The sequence below is a fragment of the Bidens hawaiensis genome, unplaced genomic scaffold, assembly GCF_021521415.1.
Source record: "Bidens hawaiensis isolate Kalapana, Puna unplaced genomic scaffold, B.hawaiensis_p1.1 tig00008219_1, whole genome shotgun sequence".
NCBI lineage: Eukaryota > Viridiplantae > Streptophyta > Magnoliopsida > Asterales > Asteraceae > Bidens > Bidens hawaiensis.
Genome location: NW_027491584.1, coordinates 993,011 through 1,016,922, shown reverse-complemented (window position 1 = coordinate 1,016,922; position 23,912 = coordinate 993,011). Strand labels below are relative to the sequence as shown.

General features: G+C 40.4%; 1 protein-coding gene, 1 long non-coding RNA gene and 1 pseudogene across 2 annotated transcripts; all 3 read right to left on the bottom strand.

The window, feature by feature from the left end:
• Positions 1–2,782: 2,782 nt before the first annotated feature.
• LOC143637302 (uncharacterized) lies at positions 2,783–4,436 on the bottom strand. The gene is made up of 3 exons (XR_013154402.1): positions 4,295–4,436; positions 3,157–3,241; positions 2,783–2,858 (listed from the first exon to the last, which is right to left on the bottom strand). It is a non-coding gene; the product is annotated as an uncharacterized LOC143637302 (long non-coding RNA).
• Positions 4,437–5,779: 1,343 nt separating this feature from the next.
• On the bottom strand, positions 5,780–19,427 carry LOC143637301 (uncharacterized; annotated as a pseudogene).
• A 75-nt stretch (positions 19,428–19,502) lies between these two features.
• On the bottom strand, positions 19,503–22,968 carry LOC143637352 (uncharacterized). Its single transcript, XM_077104759.1, has 3 exons — positions 22,665–22,968; positions 20,846–22,060; positions 19,503–20,092 (listed from the first exon to the last, which is right to left on the bottom strand). The coding sequence occupies exons 1-3, from the start codon at positions 22,966–22,968 to the stop codon at positions 19,503–19,505; spliced, it is 2,109 nt and encodes a 702-aa protein (XP_076960874.1).
• Positions 22,969–23,912: the final 944 nt, after the last annotated feature.

The following is a 23,912-nucleotide window of genomic DNA, read 5'->3' as shown; positions in this document are numbered from 1 at the left end:
AAGAAGATGTTAATAAGTATATACTTACACCGTTGTTTTCCTCCACTAATTTTTCTGCGGTTACATTTAATATTTTATAAGCATTCCTGTCCCATTAAGTTAATGAAACAGTACCGCTGGTGTCTTGAACACGAATATGGATCCTAAATCTTTATAAGATAAATTATAAGATAACTAACACAAAAGTATAACAAAAAAATTTTAAATTAAAAAATTGAATAGTATATGAAAAATACTTGGAAACCGGCAATAAGTCCATTCCTTCACATCCTTCATTCGGACACTCGTACAGATCGTCAGTGTCAGACGGAGTTTCTTTGTTAGTCAATGATTTTGAACATCTCCGGCAACCAAAATAATGCCACTCTTGAACTGGTGGAATGTGCACAATGGTGGCAAGGATAACAACTGATTTTATCTGTTTAAAAGTATTATAAAAAATTTATATAAAAATGTGTGTGTATTGTATCTTTGGATAAAGAAATGGAAATAATAACAAACCTTATCAAGCTCTATCTCTGCTATTAAATTAAATGGTGTTCGTTGTAGGAAATCCTCATTCACCGTGCAAACGGAGGATGATGAAATTGAACGTTGACTTGACGAAGAAAGCGCACTTCCTTGTTCAATCCTGATTAAAAATTAGAAATAAGTAAAAAAAGATAGTAGTGGCAGAAAAACAAAAAAATTAAATTTTTTTTGGTGATATTACCTTTTTTAAAAACATTAATAGCAGGAATGTCTTCATTGATAAAAAGCTTAGACACAGTAGTTTTGGAGACCCCAGGTTCATCTAAATATAACAAATTTTAAAAATGAATTAAAATTATAATAATATTTTTAAAATTAAATGTTATATAAACTTACTCTTAAAATAAAAGAACTTGCCCAACTGCAATACGATAACAACATTGTAAGCATCAGGGTATTGGGTGATATATGTGTCCATTTGTTTTGCATAATCACCAAAAAGAGTCACCTTAATTGACCGATTACTGTAGAAGTTATAAATTAAATATGATTATCATAGGAAAATAAAAATGAAAATAAAAATATAAATAAAAATGTAATACGGATACTCACAAATCGTCTTTAACTATTAAAGTCATTTTTACGTCATTAGGACCTTTATTTCCAAAAGAAGCAATGGGCGTCCAATGAGTAACGCAACCTATAATATCTATATACAAAAAATTAATAATCACAAGTATTTGTATGGAATTAAATAACAATTTGAGTTCACTTTAATTAAAAAATAGTTACCAACCTACTGTCTGATGTTGATCAAATTTGTTTGCATTCACATCCGCAAAGCTTTCGAAAGAGAATGCAAACGGCTCTCCAATAAAATCATCGACCAAAACCATTTGAGTAGATAAATTAAAACTTATTTTATGTGGGCGGCCAAGTATCCTTTGGTTAAGCTTAAGGTCTGCAAGGACCGTATTTGTAATCAACTAAGTTTCGTTAAGTTTAACTTTGGTCCCGAACTTCAAGAAGATTTTTGTAAGCATGCTAGCCCTCATTTTATTACCTTAAAAAATCAAAGAAATAATTATAAGTTAGTAAAAACAAACATTCTTAATTATAATATAACATAATATTAAGTGAACAATAAGATGTGTAAAGTACCTTCTCATCAACTAATACCATTTCCATGGTCTATAAGTCATGTGGGGGCTTGGGGTTTCTGTTTTCCCAAAGCCTAATGATTCTCACTTTAATAGTTGAATATTCTTTTGAATTGTTAAGTTCACTCAAATAAGTTATTTTGTTGTCACCCAGCACGCTGAAAAGAATAGATTTATAATATAATTCAAAAATTGATAATTATGATGAATAACAAAATGTTATTTAAATAATATAAATATGAAAGAAATGATTAAAGATTAAATTGACAAAAAACTGACCTGTTATCTTGGGATGAAGTAACAACAGCTGTTTTGATGGTAAGTTCTGCTGAGAACGAAAATGAAAATGGAGAGTTAAAATATCAAATGATAAGAATCGTTGATATATAGGTTAGTTGAAAATTTTTTAAAAATATAGTAATTGAAGATAATATGTAGTTTTAAATTTCGAATTTTGAAATTATATGGATTAGGTTAAAATTTAAAAAGTTTAAAATTCGTTAGTATGTTGTTATTAGTATTAACAAACTTTGAAAATTTTAAAATAAAAATAAAATGGTAATTAAAGATAATACGTATTTTAAAATTTCGAATTTTGAAATTATATGGATTAGGTAAAAATTTTAAAATTCGTTTATTATGTTATTAGTTTGTTAAATAAATAACAATTATAGTATTTCAGTGAATATATTTAAAAAAGAATTTTAAATATAAATTAAGATGATTTTCTGTTTAAAAGTGTTTTTTAAAAAATCTAATCATATTCCAGATTGTACTGTTATACTACTTTTATTTTAAAAGTTTATAATATATTTTTTAGTACAAAATAAGTTTTTAAAACCTTTACGCAACCTTTTCAAAAGTAAGATTATAACATATTGTAGAATTTATTATTTCATTCTTTATTATTACTATACTGTAATTGATATAATAATAATAATATTAAAATTTATCATTGTGTAAATTGTATTTCAATGATCAATAATATAAACAAAAACCGTTTGAACATTTAAAACAATATATTTCATTATTTTTTTATAATCATATAAGGTTAAAATAATAAAAATGAAATTGAATAACATTTAATAAATACAAATATGTGATTAAAGTAATTGTAGTAACTGTTATGAAAGAATTAAATTAATATGATACCTGAAGTAGGTTCCATAGGCAAGGTAGCTTCATATATGAGAAAAAAGACATAATTTATTCCCTCCTTTGACATGGCTTAAGACAAAAAAAAAATGAATAAATAAAGTTAATAACAAAAGCGAAATTAAACCCAAACGATTGAATAGATAGATTGCATACAATATTTTTACAACCGCTTATGTGAATAAAATTTTTAACGTATCGGAAATATTAAAAAAATGAGTAGCAAACTTTAGATTGTTATATGGTCATTGATCAAAAAAAGATAAAGGTACGAAAATAGATTTTTTAAGTGTAAGATCCTTGTTAGGACTACAATTCAGAAATTGCAACAAACCTTGTTAAAAAAACAACTTTTTCGAAACTTACGTACCTATTTTAAGATTTCACATCTCCTCCACCAAACATTCTGGTTAAGACATCCCAACTTGCAGTATGTTTCATCTTGCTGCTGTCTTCTTCCTGGCCATACAGTGATTATTAGTTTATAAGTAATCTGATTAATATCAATAAAAAGGCCAAATGCTAATAATAGAACTCTGGTTTGTATTAGATGAAATAAGTGGTTGGTCAATTCGTATAATTGTTTCTGAGGAGAGGAATTTGATAACTTAAGTCTGTAGATGCCCAATTAACATACTTACAGTCATCTAAAGGATTGATGTTAAAATTACAAATCAAATTAACTCAATTTAAATTTACTAAATAAAAACAATTATTGAAATGTAAAAGGTTTCCATCATGTTAAAGTGTTAAACACACATGAATTTGCAGACATTGGTGTCTGCAGATCTATTTTCAACATACTAATATCATGGTTCTGATCAGTTGACTGCTAAATGCACCTTAGAAACATCATAATAATTGATTAATAAAAGCTAACATTTTCTTCAGTTTCTACTAACTGCAGCCCAGATGTCATTTGAGTTTACAATAACAAACTAATTTTTAAAAACCGGCAAAAATACTGATCATGCATACTATTCCCAAAAGGCCATATACATTGCAAAAAAAAAAAAAAAAAAAAACTCCAGTAATCTGTAAAAATTATATTAAATATCAAATGATAACTGGAATTAAAGGCGTTGTCCCCTAATGGCCAAAATACAAATGGCAAGAAAAGAGTATATTTTGGCCATAGGTGTTAGAGAAACAATCAGTTTGGGGCTTGACCTAGGGCTGATCAAACACTTTGGTTAGGTACTTCATAATCAATAGAAGACATGGTTTCTAAATTTTTAGGGTGTTTGCCTTTGGAATCAAAAAAATTTCCCTATCATATAAAGTAATTATTTTTAGCTATCATATAAGGCAATATTTCAATAGCCGAATCTGAATTCAGATAGCCGATCGGATAGTAAGTCGGATATCCAAAAAAAATTGGGAAAAAAAAAACAAACAACCTGTTTGTAACATTAAAATTACAATCACCAAAATTCAATCCAACAACCTAAACATAATATATTTTCCAATCTAACAAATTTATCAATCTATAATACAATATAACATACCGTGATGATTTGGTGCAGGCGGAAAAGGACAGGGGCGCCGGAGGACGGATATCGTAGAAGGTTGTGAGTGGTGATGGTGACGGACAGTGCAGAGGCGGACGGCGGTTTGTGGTGGTGACGTTGTTTGAACAGTGGAAGGTAGAGTTAGGGGTTTAAGATTGAATGGCGTTGTGGATACGGTGATTGGAATCAACATCTGATGAATTGATTTGAATTGGATAGTTTCTAGATGTTATAAGTATATAAATTATAAATTAAAATCTAAAATATATTAAATTTATTATTTAACTAAATGAAATATCACAAAAATGAAATCCGTATCCGGGGGTTTCGTATATCCAAGTCTATTAACCGTCACCAATAATTCATTTGGTTTGATAAAGTTGGATATCCAAATAGCTCTTTTGCCTTAAAAAAAGTAATATTGGTTATGACATATTTGTATCTCTGTTTACAGTAAAAAAAATTAATGTGAATTTGAATTGTGTTGGTAATTTTATTTCCTACGTATGTAAGGGTGTTAAAAAATCACGTAGCTCGAAGCTCTTTCAAAAATCGATTGAAAAACGGTCGCTAGAAAAAGATCAACAACGTTGTGGTGTAACTATAATGTTTTACACTTTAGCAGTGATTAACAAAGTTTATTAGTACACCATGTCAACAAAAGAAAGACAAAACAAAAAGAAAATAAATTATTAAAATCCATATAACATTGAATTAAATATTATATTATTAACACAAACATACACTTTTGGTAAAATTAATTTGTATTGTTGCTCAAGTACATATAATTTCTCATAAGCACGCAAAGATCCATAATATTATTAAAAATAATGAAGTTGATCAACTAATTATTTTGAAATCGTTGGATATGTATGTTGTCTTTGGTTTGTGAATACATGTATTATATATTTTCATTTAATATATATAGATTGTCTTGCAATTTATCACCTATTTATAATTTGATTAAAAGCTGTTTACAACACATTAACTCATTCAGACAAATTAGTGCCAAGAAAAGACTATTAAAAAAGTTTGCACCGAAACCGCTTAAATTTAAAAACGACTATCACGCCATCTAATATAATTGCTAAATGTTAAAAAAATATATTTATAAGTTATAAAATATTTTTATTCAATTTGCAGTTATATAGAAACTATGAGTATTTGATAGCCTTAGTTACCGTGTGTTTCTGTCAAAGAAAAGTTTCTACAATAAGGACAATTAGGTCATTTGGCAACTGAACAATCACCATTAAATAGTATATAGTAAAAATTTAAAAATTGGTAGATATGTTTTATTGGAACAATGGTCAGTTTTTACAATATAAAAGAGGCAGGAAGAACTTGGCTGATATGGTCAATTGACTTTCTCTTAGTCAAAGTTGTCATTCTTGATCATGGAATTTAACATTTAAATGGATGGAATACAATTTAAGTCAAACACAGTTCAATAGTTTGACTATTTAAAACGCCTTTTGGATATAAATTCCTTCTGATCCTACCACTTCTGATCATACTTTTATAAAAACCCAATTTTGACTCGAACTCATTCAGTTCATATAACTCATTTTCAACAAAACTAACTTTAAACCTGAAGAAACACTAAGTGACCCGGAACAGATTATAGATAATCTGGGGGTTAAGTAATGTTTCCCACGAGAATAAGGTCCAACAGAGACAGTTGTTCTTCAGGGGACCTGCAAAACAAACACCGTAAGCTCGTCACTGAGAAGGGGGGGGGTTCCTCCTTGTGACCACCCTCCGGCGTGAGAATCAGACTAGATTGCTCTGAATATAAGTGTATATTAAGAGATTGCTAGATAACAGGATAGCAGATGATCTTACCATTCCCAGATGTTGGAGTATTTATAGCCGAAGGTAGGTTTCCTAGAAGGTACAGCCGGCTGAATAGTATTCCTGTTCTACCAACAGTGGACTATGCACAGGCCATACTGGTTGGTGGGTAGGTTACGGCCAACAGTGACAAAGTCGGCTGCACTATTCCACCAACTGTAGATTATGCACGTCCCACCTACTGTGGATTGTACGCAGGCCATGCTGGTTGGTGATTAGGTTACGGCCAACAGTAACACTATTCCACCAACTGTAGGCTGCGCATGTCCCACAGTAAGGGTTGGTGAGTAGGCAGCGGCTAATAGTGACAAACAGTACTAGAGGGTGCTCCTCCTCGCACTGTTGTCGGTGAGCTGTCACCCTGTGATTGGCTCATGGGCTGTTCTGGTCAGATCGTCTGTCCTATCCATACCTTGGTAGGTATAGTACAAAAGATCTTTCAGAATCATACAGACTGGCTCATTTAGGCGGGATTGTTCCCGCCTTGCTCATTCCTTCATGTGACTACTGAAGTATCTAGTGTCTTGTGCGTGTAGCCCTGCTGTCTGCGGGTAGCCTTCCCTGATGGCTTGTATCCGCAACTGCGGGAACAGGCGGGGTACTTCACCATTGGGAGGCTTTCCCTGCGTGTACAGCTTGCGTACTGCGCGTAAGATTCTATGAGCATGGTGGGTCCTGCTGGAGCAGATGGCCTTTGCGCAGACGTCCCTGTTCAAGGTGAGTCTTGCGGGACCAACTGGTCTCTGCTGGGACCTACCTCTTCAAGTCCCCCCAGTCCAATGTTCTTCTCATGAATGTTTAATAAAGTGAGGTGAACTTTTGGACTTTAAGCAAGGGGTTTTGAAAAGGGTTTTTAGTTTTAAGGTTCTCCGTGGGGATTCTTCCCGCGGGTTTCCTAATGTCACTTGCAAAAATTCCCGATTTTTTTGCTTGATCTTTGGGTATGATGCGGGTAGGTATGTAACCTTCTCGCAAGTCAGGAGCGTTGAGTCTCACTTGTGTGGATTCTCCTTGAGGTTTTAGTGGTTTTGAACATAGTGATCAATTATGTTTAAACCACCAATTCCATCCTGGAGCCTCAAAACAATTTAGTTCTCGACGTTCCCGCTATGCGGGGATGTTATTTTCGTTTCCGCAAGCATTGCCCAGAAGATCCTTCTTGGTTTCAATTCCCTGCGGAGCGCTAGGTATGTGAAGGGTTTTGCCTTAACACTGTACCCGCGCTCGTCTTACGGTTACTTTACTTTCAAGGTACCCCTGGCGTCAATTCCCTGCGGGTGCTAGGTATGTGAAGGGTTTTGCCTTAACACTGTACCCGCATCCGTCTTATGGTTACTTGGTTGCCAAGGTAAGGGGTATTTTCCCGCTTACTTTTGAATCTTTTTGAATTTTGAATTTTGAAATTCGAAGGGTTGGTAAGGATAAGGACAGTCCAAACATCTGAAACGTCGTGCGACGGTTTCTTCTGACTGTGTCAGGACGTGCAGGAAGTTATGGTGACGTGACAGTACATGGTCATTCCAGACGCTTTTTCAGGCGCGTGGGCGCGATTTTTCGGGCGCGTGGCCGCAAAATTACTGGCACGCGTCCTTTTGACAGCTGTTGCCAGGTTGCTTTTTGCCACGCGTCATAGTTTCATTGCACCCTCGATTTCTCTCTCCTCCGCATTAAATTCACCGCATTAATTGCGATTAGTATATAAAGGGGGAGAGGGTCCTTTGTAATTCACACCTTCACCCTTCTCTTCTTCTTCTTAGCGATTTCCGGCAAATACTCCCCTTTTCAGGCAAGCATTTTCCCGAAATCGCTCTTTCTGCAAGATGTCTTCACATGATCTCGAGTCTACCACCGATGACAGGAGTACTGCTGGCGAGTGCCAGTGTGCTCTGCCCGGCGATCAGTACCGGTATGTTGTTAGGAAGTTCATGCTCGATCCTCTCGAGCCTGAGTTTCCTGAACCCCATCAGACCGTGTACGATGCCCCCAGAGGCAAGATCGGGGTTTATGCAGCATTCTTTGTCTATGGGAATCTTAGGTTCCCATTGACAAAGTTTGTTTACCGTGTCCTTGAGAGGCACGGTGTTCATTTGACCGAGCTACACCCTATGGCGGTCGCCAAGATTCGCCACTTCGAGTGGGTGTGCCGGATTTTGGGCATCGAGCCCCATGTGGACCGCCTGATGACCTTCTATACTTGGAGGTGCATCCAGGGGTGGTACACCCTGACAACCCGTATTAAGGGTTTAAAGATTTGCGCGACCGAGCGCAGTCTCCGATCGTGGAAGCAGGAGTTCTTCTACATATCCGCCCGCGCCGTCCCCCTTGCCATGAAGTTTAAAAATGGCCAAGCAATTCCGAGCCTTCACGCCCCCAACTACCAGGAGGCGGAATGGTTCTCGAAGATATCCATGGTCCAATCTCTGGTTTACCGGTTTGCGGAGTCCGGGATGGTGATGTTGGGGATGAGCCGGGTGTGGAAGGAGGCGTCTCAGGTTCCCATCCTTCTCGAATACGGTTTGAACTCTATTCCTTATGGTATGTCTTGTCTTTTTTACTGATATGAGTTTGTCTTCTAACTGTTTCTTTTCTTTCAGAGGGGAATAATTTGGAGTCGCTCCTGTACCCGCGGGAAGCTGACGGTCCCGCGCGGATGGGTACTCGTGCTCTAGACGAGGGCGAGTTGCCCATCCTGGAACAAACGGCGGATCGGTTTGTGGAGGTCTATCCGCTGGGCCACGAGATCCTGAGCCACCAACGGCCAGGTAAGGCGATATTCTACCCTCAATCCCTCAATGCTGTACCCGCTGCCAGAATTCATGACATCTCTTCTTCTGAGGAGTCCGCAGATGGTCCTTCGCTGGTGCGGAAGAGGAAAGGTGCCGGCGGAAAGGGGAAGGAGAAGGTGGCCTCCACAGCCGATCCAGTGCTTCTATCTGACACTGAGTCAGATAGTGAAGAGGTGGCGGGGAACCCCGGTGGTGAGAAGACCACTGTTCCGGAGGCTACGACTGTTACCTCCGGAGAACCAATGACGACGACGGTGACCGGCATCAAGAGACCGGCACCATCGGGTTCGTCCCCGCCCGTCCGTACGTTCAAGCTCAAGAAAACCCGTAAGTACAACTCTTAGCTTTTATCTTCGTAGTTTAATCTTCAAGTCTTTTTAACACTTTTCTTCTTTACGCAGGTGTGGATGTTGGCGCATTCCAGGGTGAGGGGCCGAGTACTACCTCTCCGCCAATGACGGTAGGCTTGGTCAGCCTACCTGAGGCGTCGACCCAGGCGCCTGCGCCTGCTTCCGCTGGGTCAGTTGCTCATTCTGAGCCGACTGTTCTAGCCGAGATGACGTCACCGCCGGCTGTGAGTGCAATTTTTACAGCATCCTTCACAGAGTCGGCGGTTACTTTTGCCGCGGATTCTGCGGCAGCGACCGCGGCGGCGACCACGGCGGCCGCTACCATGCCCCCGGCAACGACGGCCGGACCCTCAGGTACGCGTGGGGCTTCTCGCATCTTTCCGCCACCTTCCCATCTGCCTGACCTCTTGGATGGATTTCCATTGGGTTCAGGTGATGGGTTCGGCGGCTATCGGCCTGTAATTGACCCTACAGGTGCGTAGGGTTCCTTTGACCCTTTTTCACTTATATATTTTATCATCTTTTCCTAACTGCTTTTTGTTTTCTGCAGTTTCGGATTCCAATGAAGTGTATGTTCCGCGATGGAACATACGCCGAGGAACAACCCTTCGTACCCCTGTGGAGTGCGTGGAATGGGCTCGCCACGCTGCTCCCCATGGTGCGTTGGGGGAATCCATGGCTAGCTACCAGGAGGGTAGGCTAACCAACGAGCTTCGAGTTCTCCAAGCCCGGATGCAGCCGCGCGTCGAGCTGCTTTGTCGTGAAAATGACAAGTTGAAAGCAGCTCGCGCCAAGGAAGTATCCCAAGCGCGGGCTCTTCGGGAGGAGAACCAAAAGCTGTCCGCAGCTGCTGCGGAGAAGGAGAAGGCCTTCAAGGCCCTCGAGGTTGAGGTTCAAGCGCGACTCGAGGCCCGCTCCAAGGCTGCCCAAGCTGTTAACGAACAGCTTCGGCTAGCTAAGGAGACTGCGAGGAACGCGACCGAGAGGGCCACCAAGGCTGAAGCCGTTGCTGAGCCTTTACGTGTGGAGAACGAGGAGCTCAAGGCCAAATTAGAGGCTCTCCAACGCGCTCATGATGCCTTGGCGATGGAAGATGCCAAGAAGCTCCAGGAGATCTTGGACCAGAGGGGCGTGCTTGACCATACCGAGCGGAAGCTTAAGGGCGTCGAAGAGGCTGCCGCAAAGGAAGTGCTACTTGCCAACCTTAACAAAAGCGAAGCCGAACGCGCCTGCACCCAAGCTCAAGCCGCCCTTAAAGAAGCTCTGGTTGCCAAGGAATGGCTTCTTCGAGAAGCGTTGTCTCAGGTAAGTCTATCTTCATGTCTTCACGCTTTTCTTTGTAGATAGGGTGCTGACACTTGTATATTTTCTTATGTAGGTTGTGCATCGGGTCTTTTCAGAGACATCCTACGACGATGCAATGAGCGCAGCCCTCAACGCTTCTCACGAGGATGGGGAACGGGTCGGCTTCCTGCTTGGTCTAGGGTTTGTTGAGAAAGGCGTCCCGCCATCCAACTTCCCTTTGTACAATGTAGATACCGAAGCCATATATGACCAAGCAGTAAATCAATACGCCGCCTTCCCGCATCCGGTGGTGGAGAAGGTGAATGAAATTGCTGCTGCTGATGACGGGCTACTTATCCTTAAGGCTTACCTTGAACAGCCACGCTCTACTGACGGCGCTGGTCCAAGTGGAAGTGGCCCTGAAGCCTGATCCTGAAGATCCCTTCCCGCTGCCAGGATAGATTTAGTTTGTATAGATTTACTTTCTTGTAGGCGGGTAGTCACCCAGCCATTGTAACGAATATTTATGAAATGTAAATCTTTGTGCGGCTAAGACCGCTTGATTCATTGGATTCCTTGCTTTATAAACTTTATATGACTTGCATTCTTTAGTTTAAATTAGCAATTTTCCAAGTGTTTAGGATAAGTTAACCTTTGAACGTGGTAGATAAGTGTGAAGTTTTGCTTCCTCCTTCGTGATTGTGCGGGTATGACCGTCACTTGCACTTGGTAGGGTGGCTAAACTTTACCCATATCTGACCTGCGTGTAGGTTTTCCTCATCTTTGAGGATAAGTTAACCTTTGAACGTGGTAGGTAATCGGTGTGAAGTTTTGCTTCCTCCTTCGTGATTGTGCGGGTATGACCGTCACTTGCACTTAGTAGGATGGCTAAACTTTACCCATATCTGACCTGCGTGTAGGTTTTCCTTATCTTTTTTTTTTTTTTTTTTTTTTTTAGGATAACCTTTGAACGTGGTAGATGATAGGTTGTAGTTTTGCTTCCTTGTTTGTGATTGTGCGGGTAAGACCGTCACTTGCACTTACAAGGATGGCTAAACTTTACTTACATCATACCTGCGTGTAGGTTTCCCTTATTTTTAACGTTGTGTTTATGCGGGTTTTGCCGCCTTACACACGTAACGACTTACTTCTCCCCGTTTATGCGGTAAATACCGGCACCAGTGGGAAGTTCATAAGGATAAAGGTAAACACATTATGAAAGGAGAATCATTTCCATTAGAAGTGGCTCTAGGCCTTTTCTTTACAAGTTTTGGAATTGATCTACATATAACATTTGCGTAATTGAGCTCCATTCCATGTTCTTGGGATGGGAGTGCCATCGAGCCTTTCGAGCCGGTATGCGCCCTTTCCCAGGACTTCTTTGATAATGTATGGCCCTTCCCAAACCGGGGCCAGCTTTCCCGGGCGCTCTTGGTTTGAAGCCTCGTTGTTACGCAGTATGTAGTCTCCTATCTTGAAGTTGCAGAGTTTTACCCGCGTGTTGTAGTACTTTTCCATTTGTCGTTTGTAGTTCTCTTCACGCACTGCGGCTAAGTCTCTGCGTTCCTCGGTTAGCATAAGATCCAACCGTCTTTCCGCATCATTGTCTTCTGGCTGAATCAAGACCCTTGGCGAGGGTAGACCAATTTCGACCGGGACCATGGCTTCAGTGCCATAAGTGAGGCTGAATGGGGTTTCTCCCGTACTGGCCTTCTTCAGCGTTCTGTTTGCCCAAAGGACGTGCGGAAGCTCGTCCACCCAGCCGGATCTGTGTTCCAAGAGTCTTTTCTTTATGCCATCGATGATGCTCTTGTTTGCTCTTTCCACCTCACCATTACCTTGCGGGTGTGCCACTGAGGTAAAGGTGTGGGTGATTTGAAGTTCTTTTAGCCACTGTTGTAGCTTCTTGTCAGCAAAGTTGGTGCCGTTATCGCTCACCAAATTTTGTGGAAGTCCAAAACGACAAATAATAAATTCCCAAATAAATTTTTTGATATGCTTCGCGGTTGTTTGGGCTAAAGGTTTTGCTTCTATCCACTTGGTGAAGTAGTCGATGGCTACCACTAGGAACTGAACATTTCCTGCTGCTGTAGGAAATGGGCCTGTCACATCGATGGCCCATTTCTGAAATGGCCATGAAGAAGTGACTGGAACAAGTTCATTCTTCGGGCGGTGCGTGTTGGGTGCGTAAAGCTGGCAAGACCTGCATTTTCTGATGTATGCCAGTGCATCCGTATGCATCCCCGGCCAAAAGTATCCCGCGTTGTTTAGCTTGGCTACAACAGCGCGGGGACCTGCGTGTACCCCACAGATGCCTTCGTGTACTTCCCTTAGGAGGTAGTCAGCATCTTGGTTGTCCACGCATCTTAAGAGTGGGCCAAGAAAGTTACGTCTGTAAAGGATGTCATTGACAAGTTGATAATTCAGTGCTTTACAGCGCAGTTTTCTTGCCTGTGTTTTTTACTCTGGTAGTGTTCCTGCTGCAAGGTAATTTATTATTGGTGTCATCCACGTTTCTGTACCGGTTTGGATGACACAAATTTCCTTGTGCGGGACTGATGGTGCTTCGAGAAGTTCAATGCGGATGTCCTTTCCCAAATGGGTGAAGGCTAGTGACGCCAGCTTGCTTAACGCATCCGCAGATTTGTTTTCGCTGCGCTTGACGTGTATGACTTTACAATCATTAAAATCACGCATGAGGGTTTTTGCCTGGGCGAGGTACAGGGCCATTGTGTCGTTCACAGCCGTGTACGTCCCATTTATTTGGTTGGCCACCAGCATGGAATCCACGTGGGCTTCCAAGTTTTTCACTCCCATCTTACGCGCAATTCTTAAACCGGCTAAGAATTCTTCGTATTCGGCTTCGTTATTCGTACTTGGAAAATCCAACCGAATAGCGTAAGTATATTCTTGGCCTGCTGGGTTGGTTAATTTTAACCATGCGCCTGAACCCTCGTTACTGGCTGCTCCATCAGTGTAGAGTCGCCAGACATCATTGATGTCCTGTGCTGGGGAGGGTTGAGCCTCCTCCTGGCACTCTTTCTCCCGCGAAGCGGGGACTTCTGCAATAAAATCGGCCAGGACCTGGCCTTTTATGGCTGGTCTTGGCTTGTACTTAATTGCATATTCTCCCAATTCAATTGCCCATTTGGCTAGACGTCCCGATAATTCGGGTTTGCCTAGAACGTTTGAGATTTTGAAGTTGGTGAGAATGGTGATTGGGTGGCCCTGGAAATATCGTCTTAACCTGCGTGAAGCGTGTATAAGTGCTAAGACTAATTTTTCGAGGGTAGAGTACCGGGTTTCTACGTCTGTTAGTACACGGCTAATATAATAGATTGGCATCTGGATGCCTTTTCGTTCTATTAGCAGGACTGCCCCGGTTGCTCTATCTGTTGCGGAAAGGTATAGGATTAACTCCTCTCCCGCTTGTGGTGCTGTAAGTGTTGGGAGTTCGATCAGGCGTGACCGAATCTCCTGAAAAGCTGCTTTCGCTTCTGGTGTCCAGCGGAAGTGCGTTTTCTTTAAGCAGTTTCTCAATGTTGACACGAAAGGAAACGACTTATCCGCATAGTTTGCCAGAAAGCGATTAAGTGCGACTAGTCGTCCATTCAGTGTCTGAGCCTGTTTGATGGTGGTAGGTGATTCCATTTTAACAATGGCTTCGACCTTTTCAGGGTTCGCTCTGAAGCCATCTTTAGTAACAATGACTCCCAAGAACTTCCCTTCTTCCATCCCAAATGAACACTTGCTCGGGTTGAGCTTCATGTTTATCTTTCTGAGCGTGTTGAAAGTTTCTTCAATGTCTTTCAACATCGCTTCTGGCTCAGGGCTTTTGATGACCAAATCATCCATATAGACTTCCAAGTTTCTCCCGATTTGGGCATGAAACTCTTTGTCCATCAGTCGTTGGTACGTGGACCCTGCATTCTTAAGTCCGAATGGCATCATTTTATAACAAAATGTACCATCGGGCGTCCGAAATGCGGTTTTGTCCTGATCATCTACGGCCATGTGGATTTGATGGTACCCCTTATACGCATCCAAGAAGCATTTAAGGCGAAATGGTACCAACGAATCCACCTTAAGATCAATTTCTGGTAACGGATAACAATCTTTGGGGCATGCTTTGTTCAAATCTTTGAAATCTATGCACATGCGCCATTGTTTGTCATTCTTCGGTACCATTACGGGATTTGCAACCCATGTTTGATATCTGCTAACGCGTACGATGCCTGCGTCAAGGAGTTCCTTGACTTGGGTTCTACACGCGTTAGTTTGTTCAGGCCCCATTACTCTGCGCTTTTGTACGACTGGCGTAACAGCCGGATCGCACTTGAGCTTATGCTCCGCCTTACTTCGGGGTACACCAGTCATGTCAGCTGGTGTCCACGCAAAGATGTCAGCGTTTTTCTGCAGTAAGCGTTTGAGTAGGGTGCGGGTGGGATCAACGATTGTTGGTCCAATGGTAACGGCCTGGTCGGGGTATTTGCCATTGAAGGCCCATTTTTCCGGTTCAGTGATGGTTGGTTTAGCCTTTTTCGGTTTGGGTTTAGATGAGACAGATGCGATGCATACCTGGGGAATGCCAGAGATCATCGCTACACCCTCAGCTGTTGGCCATCCCATCATGCCGTGGACTGAAGATACCACGGCGTTGAATCTTGCCATCCCGTCTCTTCCGAATAGGATGTCGTACGTGTGGTGTGGCTTTTTCATCACGACAAAATCCACGTCTTCTGTGTGTGAATGATTCCCATCAGTAAGAGTAACGGGGAAAGATAGGATACCCAGGGGGGTTTCTGTACTGCCGTCAAACCCTTCCATTGAAGCGTAGACCGTTTCCAAGCGTTCTTTGTCTTCATCATCCAGCTTATCAAAGAACTGCCTATACATCACTGTCGACGAAGCGCCGTTGTCAGCAAGAGTGCGGGAAGTGATGTAATGCCCCAGCTGGCTTCTGATGACGATGGGGCCTTCTTTGCTGGGGCCTCCTGGCACTCTCGGGAAGCGCACCTCAGCTTCCTTCCACGCGCATGGTTCTGTCACCCGTCTTTTTCTTCCTCTGACCTTGCCATGAACCATGTTGATGCTGATGTCGACGGGCTTTCGTCCGTTACCTCTGTACCGGTTGTCATTCCTTCCTCCCTTCCTGATCGATGCCACGAGATGTGCAAGTCTTCCATCCTTGACAAATGTCTCAATAATATCCTTCAAGGATGTGCACTCTTCAGTACCATGACCCTTTGTCCCGTGGAAATCACAGGATTTGCTTTGATCCGCATTAGGTTTCTGCCGGATCAATGGGGCTTTAGGCCATGGCAATTTTTCCGTGGCAAATATCTCCGTGACGCTCTTCGTGAGCGGCGTCCACCTGTGTTTTCGGTTTGAAGGGTGTGTGTTGTCCCTTCCGCCAACAAGAGGGCGAGAGCTGGATGAGGTGTCAAAGTTTACCCTTGACTGCCAAATACCTAGCCTCCTCTTTTTGTTCTGCCGGGCGATCCGGACATTGTTCTCTCTTGTCCTCTGCGTATAGAGGTGTGTACTCTGGGGAAGATCCCTTCCCAGTTGCTTTTCCGTCTCAGCAAAGCGCTTTGCCGCCGTCATGATGGCATCCCAAGTTGATGGCATGCCATCCTTACCCGTCAATGTGCGGATAAGTTCTGGGTATTCGGCGCCTTGGATGAAGGCGGCGCGAACCAGATCCTCACTTATGTTGCCGAGACTTAGCTTTTTGGAGTTGAAGCGAGTGATGAAGTCTAGTAAAGATTCATCCTCCTCTCTCACGCAGTTGAGGATCGTCCACTGCTCTTCAGTGTACTTCCTCTGTTGGCTGAAGTGCTGGCTGAACTTGTTCTGAAAGTCCGCCCAGTCATATATGTGGTGGATCGGTAAACGATCGAACCATGCCCTGGCCGCTCCGACCAGAGTCATCTGGAACATGTAGCACCACGTGGGTTCCGTCCAGTTGCTGACGGTAGCCCCCGCAATGAACCTGTTCAAATGGTCGTCTGGGTCGGATAGACCATCATAAGTGCCAATGTCGGACATTTGTTTGGCACTTCTCGGGGCGATTGCTTCCGCAATGTCCCTTGCGAATTTTGACTTTCCTGCATTTGTAGCAGTTGGTCTAAAGGTTTTGGAGAAGTCACGCGGGTTTCTCTCCGCGATTGGTTTAAAAGCTTCCCCAAAATTCCTTTTTGGTTGGACGTCCGTTTCCTTACGCTTCCCTTTCGCCTTATGGCGAGGGTTTGCGTCGGTATCGGACTCCAACTCGTCGTCTGAGTACTCGCAGTCACTGCTCATATTGAGGTGTTGGCGAGTACTGGCGAATTCATCAGCCTGTTGAGCTGAACGCAAGCGTTCATCCAATTCGGATTGGAATTCTCTTTGCCGTGCTTCGGCCCACGCCTTCACTTGATCTAGTGTTTGGCGAGGGACCCTCGTTCGTTTTTCCAGCTGGGTATCGGTGAACCCCAGTGGAATATTTACTGTACTTGCCCCGGCTTGGGTAGTCGGGGTAGTGTTCGTAAGGATTGTATAACCGCCGGTGTTCCCCCCAGTTGCTGGGGTTGTTACCAGGGTTTCCTGGTCGGTTACTGGCCTTTGGACCGGAGTAACGTTAACCATTTCTTCAGAAATTGTGAAAAAACTAAAATAGTTCTAGCTTTTATGCACGGATGGCGCCAATGAAGAAACACTAAGTGACCCGGAACAGATTATAGATAATCTGGGGGTTAAGTAATGTTTCCCACGAGAATGAGGTCCAACAGAGACAGTTGTTCTTCAGGGGACCTGCAAAACAAACACCGTAAGCTCGTCACTGAGAAGGGGGGGGGGGTTCCTCCTTGTGACCACCCTCCGGCGTGAGAATCAAACTAGATTGCTCTGAATATAAGTGTATATTAAGAGATTGCTAGATAACAGGATAGCAGATGATCTTACCATTCCCAGATGTTGGAGTATTTATAGCCGAAGGTAGGTTTCCTAGAAGGTACAGCCGGCTGAATAGTATTCCTGTTCTACCAACAGTGGACTATGCACAGGCCATACTGGTTGGTGGGTAGGTTACGGCCAACAGTGACAAAGTCGGCTGCACTATTCCACCAACTGTAGATTATGCACGTCCCACCTACTGTGGATTGTACGCAGGCCATGCTGGTTGGTGATTAGGTTACGGCCAACAGTAACACTATTCCACCAACTGTAGGCTGCGCATGTCCCACAGTAAGGGTTGGTGAGTAGGCAGCGGCTAATAGTGACAAACAGTACTAGAGGGTGCTCCTCCTCGCACTGTTGTCGGTGAGCTGTCACCCTGTGATTGGCTCATGGGCTGTTCTGGTCAGATCGTCTGTCCTATCCATACCTTGGTAGGTATAGTACAAAAGATCTTTCAGAATCATACAGACTGGCTCATTTAGGCGGGATTGTTCCCGCCTTGCTCATTCCTTCATGTGACTACTGAAGTATCTAGTGTCTTGTGCGTGTAGCCCTGCTGTCTGCGGGTAGCCTTCCCTGATGGCTTGTATCCGCAACTGCGGGAACAGGCGGGGTACTTCACCATTGGGAGGCTTTCCCTGCGTGTACAGCTTGCGTACTGCGCGTAAGATTCTATGAGCATGGTGGGTCCTGCGGGAGCAGATGGCCTTTGCGCAGACGTCCCTGTTCAAGGTGAGTCTTGCGGGACCAACTGGTCTCTGCTGGGACCTACCTCTTCAAAACCCAAAAACCACTGATCATAACTTGTTTGAACTAAAAACCAAACCCGAACCGACTGTTTACTCCTTTTTCCTGTGAAGGGTATATTTGTCTTTAATACTAATATTATACACTGGCTGATAACAAAAGAATAAAAATAACTTATTAAAAGGAGAATGTTAAAAAAGATAATAAGATAAATAATTCGATTACAATACTAACGTTTGAAGAATTAAAAAAGCAGCAAACAAAAAAAATTACAAATCTCTAAAAATTTCCTTATATACAACGTTTGTCGTCTTGTTGATGACTTTACCATCCTTATCCAATATTAAAAGTTTAAGACCTTCTCTGCTTTTGACTCTGGATAAAGCTACATATAACTGCCCATGCGAGAATACCCGTTCTTTTAAAAACAACCCAACTTTTGATAGAGATTGTCCTTGACTTTTGTTTACAGTCATTGCAAAACATATAGAAACGAGGTATTGTCTTCGTTGAAATTTGAAAGGAATTTTTTTATCAGTTGGTGTCAACACAATTCTAGGCAGAATTACCATATCTCCGATGTTAGTTCCTGATATAATTTGTGCCTTAATAATACGTTCTCCTAGAGATGTAATTTGTAGTCTTGTTCCATTACATAAGCCATCTTTTTGATTAATATTTCTTAATAGCATGACTGGGACACCAACTTTTAACACCAACTTATGCTTTGGCAAACCCGATATGTTGAGACCGTTTATATATCAGGCGCATATAATCTTTCATCAAAATTGTCACTAAGACACTCGTCAGGACTTACACTGTCTGAACTTAAATACTGATACTCAGATCCCGGAATCATCTCAAGCAAACGATCGTTGATTTGTTCTACCACTTCATTCGTCGGTGCCAGAACCGCTCTTTGCTCAACAAATTCTTTGTTGTTGTAATTTGATAGAATATCCGGGTATACAAACTGAATAAGATCAGATAGTGGATCTAATGAATCTTTGATAAGTAGATCGTCAAGAATTTCAATTTCGGTCTCACCATCATTGGGACCACCAACTTTTCCTTCACCTAAATCCAAAAGCCAATTAGCAAACATCATTGTTTGTTCAATATTGGATGAGTCGCGCCCTATTGTTAACCTCATATTTTTTGTTAGGCGTAGGACCTTGATAGCTGGCCATAAATAGGACGAACTTATTGATGCATTTACTACATCTTGTCTTGTACCGTGTTGAACTACAGGTAAAATCTGCCTAAAATCACAGCATGTTTATGTGTCATTGGAGCTTCATCCCATATAATCAAGGAAGTCTTTTTCAACAAATGTGATTCATCTGTAAACGGCCTTATGTTGCAAGAGGAAGTCTCATTTAAATTAATTGGAATATGAAACCTAGAGTGTGCCGTCCTACCACCAGACAATAGTAATGATGCAATACCACTTGACGCAACATTTATAACAATTTCACCTTTTGATCTTATACTTGCAGCAAGAGTTTTCCACAAAAATGTCTTACCGGTACCACCGTAACCATAAACAAAAAAACTACCTCCCTTATTGCGTGTTACCGCATTCATGATTTCATCCAAAACAATACGTTGTTCTTCCGTTAATGAAGAAAGCAGATTATCATATTCTGAGTTTTGAACTTCTATGTCATAACCAAGTTCCTCATTAATGAGTGGATTATTCGATGAAGCAGCAAATTCATAATCTGGAAAAGGCATTGTTTCAAAGTTTTTGAGGGTGTTTGCATTACGAAGCAAAAATTTTTCAATCTCACACAAAGTAAGATTTTTGATTTCTTCATCCGGAAGAGTTAAATCTGGAAATAATAATGTAAGCATATATAAATTTTGTTTAGTATATTGTGTGTGTGTGTGTGTGTATATATATATATGTATATGCATATGTATTGATAATTGACAAATACTTATGAGTAGGGATGAGCTAAGTCGGTATTGGTACCGGTACCGAAGAGGATTTGGTACTAAAACTTTGGTACCGAATCGGTAACAAAGTTTGGACTTTTTAGTACATGAAGGTTAACGGTTTTTCCCGTACCATCCCACCTATTGAATATTACCGGTACCAAAACGATTGTTTTGGTACCAGTACCGTTACCAATAATTTTATGGCCTGAGTTTTGTTATTTAAAACACATTTTTAATATGTTATTTTGGTTTGGTAGACTTTAAAAAGTAAAAAATAATTAAAAACTTATAAGTTTTATAGATCGTTAAGTTTTTTTATTATGGAAATTGATGGTTTTATTAAATAGATAAGTTTATTGTTATCTGAAATACTTTCAGACCCCTTTTTATTGCCATGTGTAGTTTATTATTTTGATGTTACAGAAGAAATTAGTCGGTGTAATTTTAAATGAAACATGAGTTTATTCGCTATATCTAAAAGTTAGAGTTTATTATCTAAGTCTGAAAGTCAAAGTCAAAAGGGTACAATTGGAAATTCTAAAAGTTGCTGTTTTTTTAGAAAAAAGAATTGGGTATGTTTCAAGTATGTATCCTACTATACACACGGACACTAACACAATAAATAATAAAAAAATTGGAAGTACCTGGAGATTTAAGAATACGACATTGATTGTAAAGAATACCATCTGATAAAAGTTCCCATGTATTGTTCCAAACAACATCAAGTCGAGACAAACTGTGGGATGTTAACATTGTAACAAATAAAGACCTTATATAAAAACCAGTACCAGAATGGCTCGCTTCTTTGATCGCTTCAATATATGAGTCATCATCTAAAAGGCCAAGCTCGAAACATGCATCTCTAAACGTTTCATGCAGTTTTCCATTTACAGTTCTAATGTCCTCAAATGAGGTTGGTCCTTTAACTTTGTTTAATAGAACCCTTAAGAAATATGCTTCACCAAGTGCCGGAGATACCGAATGAATCCTTCCTATGGAAAATCCAGATTTCCTTCTTTCCCAACGTTTATTTTCTGGTTTCCAAGTATATTTTGTTGGGAATTCAACGTAATTTAATTGTTTTGCTTCGTCATCTATTTTGTTACATTTCATCCATGATGTAAACATAGAATCAGAAATTGACTGTTTTTCAAGAACAGTGTCAACATCTTCATCTGCACCATATACAACTGATTGCTTGCCCGGAAGATGAAAAGGAAGTCTTGTGACTGAAGGTGTTCTATAATGAACATCATACGCCAATATTCTCCATGTTGCTTCACACGCTGATAGATATCTACAGTCATAGTATTGTTTGATTTCATCAACTACGTCTTCTTGTTCATCATGATTCATATCTTTCCCAACAGATATCGTTGTCTTATCCGGACCCTTGTTTATATATTTAAACAAATACTTTATTGAACCACTCTGGTTACACCATTCCACATTAATATGTCCCTGATATCTTTTCAAAAGATAGCTGTTATATGGCACGACATATCCGTTATCTAGATCAAAACCAGATTTTTGAACATACCTTCCATTATCTGGTCTTTTGTATATGGGAAAACCATCGGTATCAACACAAGTGATGTTGCTAAATCTTTTAGGAAATTTTTTGGAGCATTTTTTATCTATCATGCAAGAGCATTGTGGATTATAAGCTCCACATGGACCGTGAATCATGAGATCCTTTACAAGTGTGTACAATTCTGGATCTTCGTCCTTTTCCGGAATCTCTGCTGATATTATAGGGTCAATATTTTCAACAGATGATACTTTGCTATCAGGATGCAAAAATACGCATATATGCGCATGCGGTAATCCCCTTTTTTGATACTCAACTGTGTAAACAACTACATATAAAAGAAAATAAAATATAATTAGTAAACGTGACATGTAGATAAAAGACAATAAAAATCATAAATGATTATAAATAGGACTTTAAGACTACCTGCTTGAACTTTTCCCAAAGGTTTTTTTATCTTTCAAGTCCTTAATCAATGAGTCCGGCTTGATTTTAAATATTCGACATGATATGTCGGGCCTGTCTTCCACTTTTAAGTTGATGTCTTTTAAAAACCGTTTAATTTCCGGCCAATTCGTATTACATGTAAAAGTAATGAAAAAGTCCGGGTAGCCAAACCACTTACAAAGAGACATTGCATCTAGATAATTCTGCATCATATATCGCGAACCGCCAGTAAAAGATGAGGGCAATATAACACGTTGGCCAGCTCTTGATATATCTCCGTTTCCTTTGTTTTTTAATTTGAAAAGATTCTCATAGGTCTCAGATCTAAGAATACTCTGTTGGCTACGTATGAAAAAAAGTCTTTCGCTTTCAATCATCGTATAAGCATCAACTAAATACTGTTGATATAATCTTCTTCCATTCAGAATTACTGAAACAAAACCATTGGCGCATCATTGTTTTTTTTTGTTTCTTTGTAGTTTCACCTTCGAGTGTTTCACCCCTATGAGGTATGTCAATCCTATATCCAGCTTCACCATAAACATGTATCAACGGATATTGAAGCGGAAGGTAACACGGATGGAGTTCGCTAATTGGTATTAGTTTTCCGTCTTGAGTTTTGACAACAATGTCTCTTGTGTCAAGCTGTTCATGAATGTCACCAACTATTAGTGCAGCTACTTCAGAAGCGGTGGGTAAGTTATAAGTACGACCATCTTTCTGCCTGTTACCGATGATTCTCAGCTTTAGTTCAATACCCGGATTATGTTCAATACAATCTCGTGCCATTTTATAAGATTTAACCAAGTGATTTTGGGAATCTAACATTTGCTTTAATTCACTTATAATGGCCAAATCTAGAGCATTTGAAGCTGAATTTGCTGAAGAACCAGATTCTCTATTAAAAAAATATAATTTATTAGTATATGGTGAAAATGAAAGGAAAAAATAATATGTAAACAACATGTACTTTTAAATTTTGTAATATTACATGAATATTCCTTATCTGTTAGATACTTCGTTGTCGGTATCATATATGTAGAGTTGTGCAAATTTTGGTTTCGATTCGGAATTCGGTAGAAGACTGCCAATACTATGGTAATTTTGTCCACTAAGTCTGAAAACAAATGAAGCATTACCTTTATTAATTGAGCGGTCTATTTTACCGCCCATTGAAGTAAAGCTAAACATGGAATTATATCGACGGATGTTTTTCAAAAAGAACTTGCTTTTTTCATCCGATGAAAGAAATAAACTCTTATAAGAATCAGATGGCTCATTCCATTTTGGAAGCTGAACCTTCCCTTTGGCACAACACATTGAATAGATGCCAGACCCAACCTTTTCGTTTCCTCTTCTTGATTCATCTTTCCATAATGTCAGATGATGGAGTTGAAATATTTAATGGTAGATTAATATTACTGGCAAAGTTTTTTTGATATGTTGTAGGTGTTTGAGGGTTGAAATTTTCTTGATCATAAGAAGACATTAGATTAGTAACGGCTGATATGTGAAGCAAGCCTACATTTTTAGGACCTGAAAAAACAAAGAAAAAAATCTAACTGAACAGAAGTTTTATTTAGATCGATATAAAGCGCAATAAAAAAGAATTATTTTAAATACTTACATATAGAAGGTTGATATGTTGTAGGTGTTTGAGGGTTGACATTTTCTTGATTATAAGAAGACGTGAGATTAGTAACGGCTAATATGTGACGCAAGCCTACATTTTT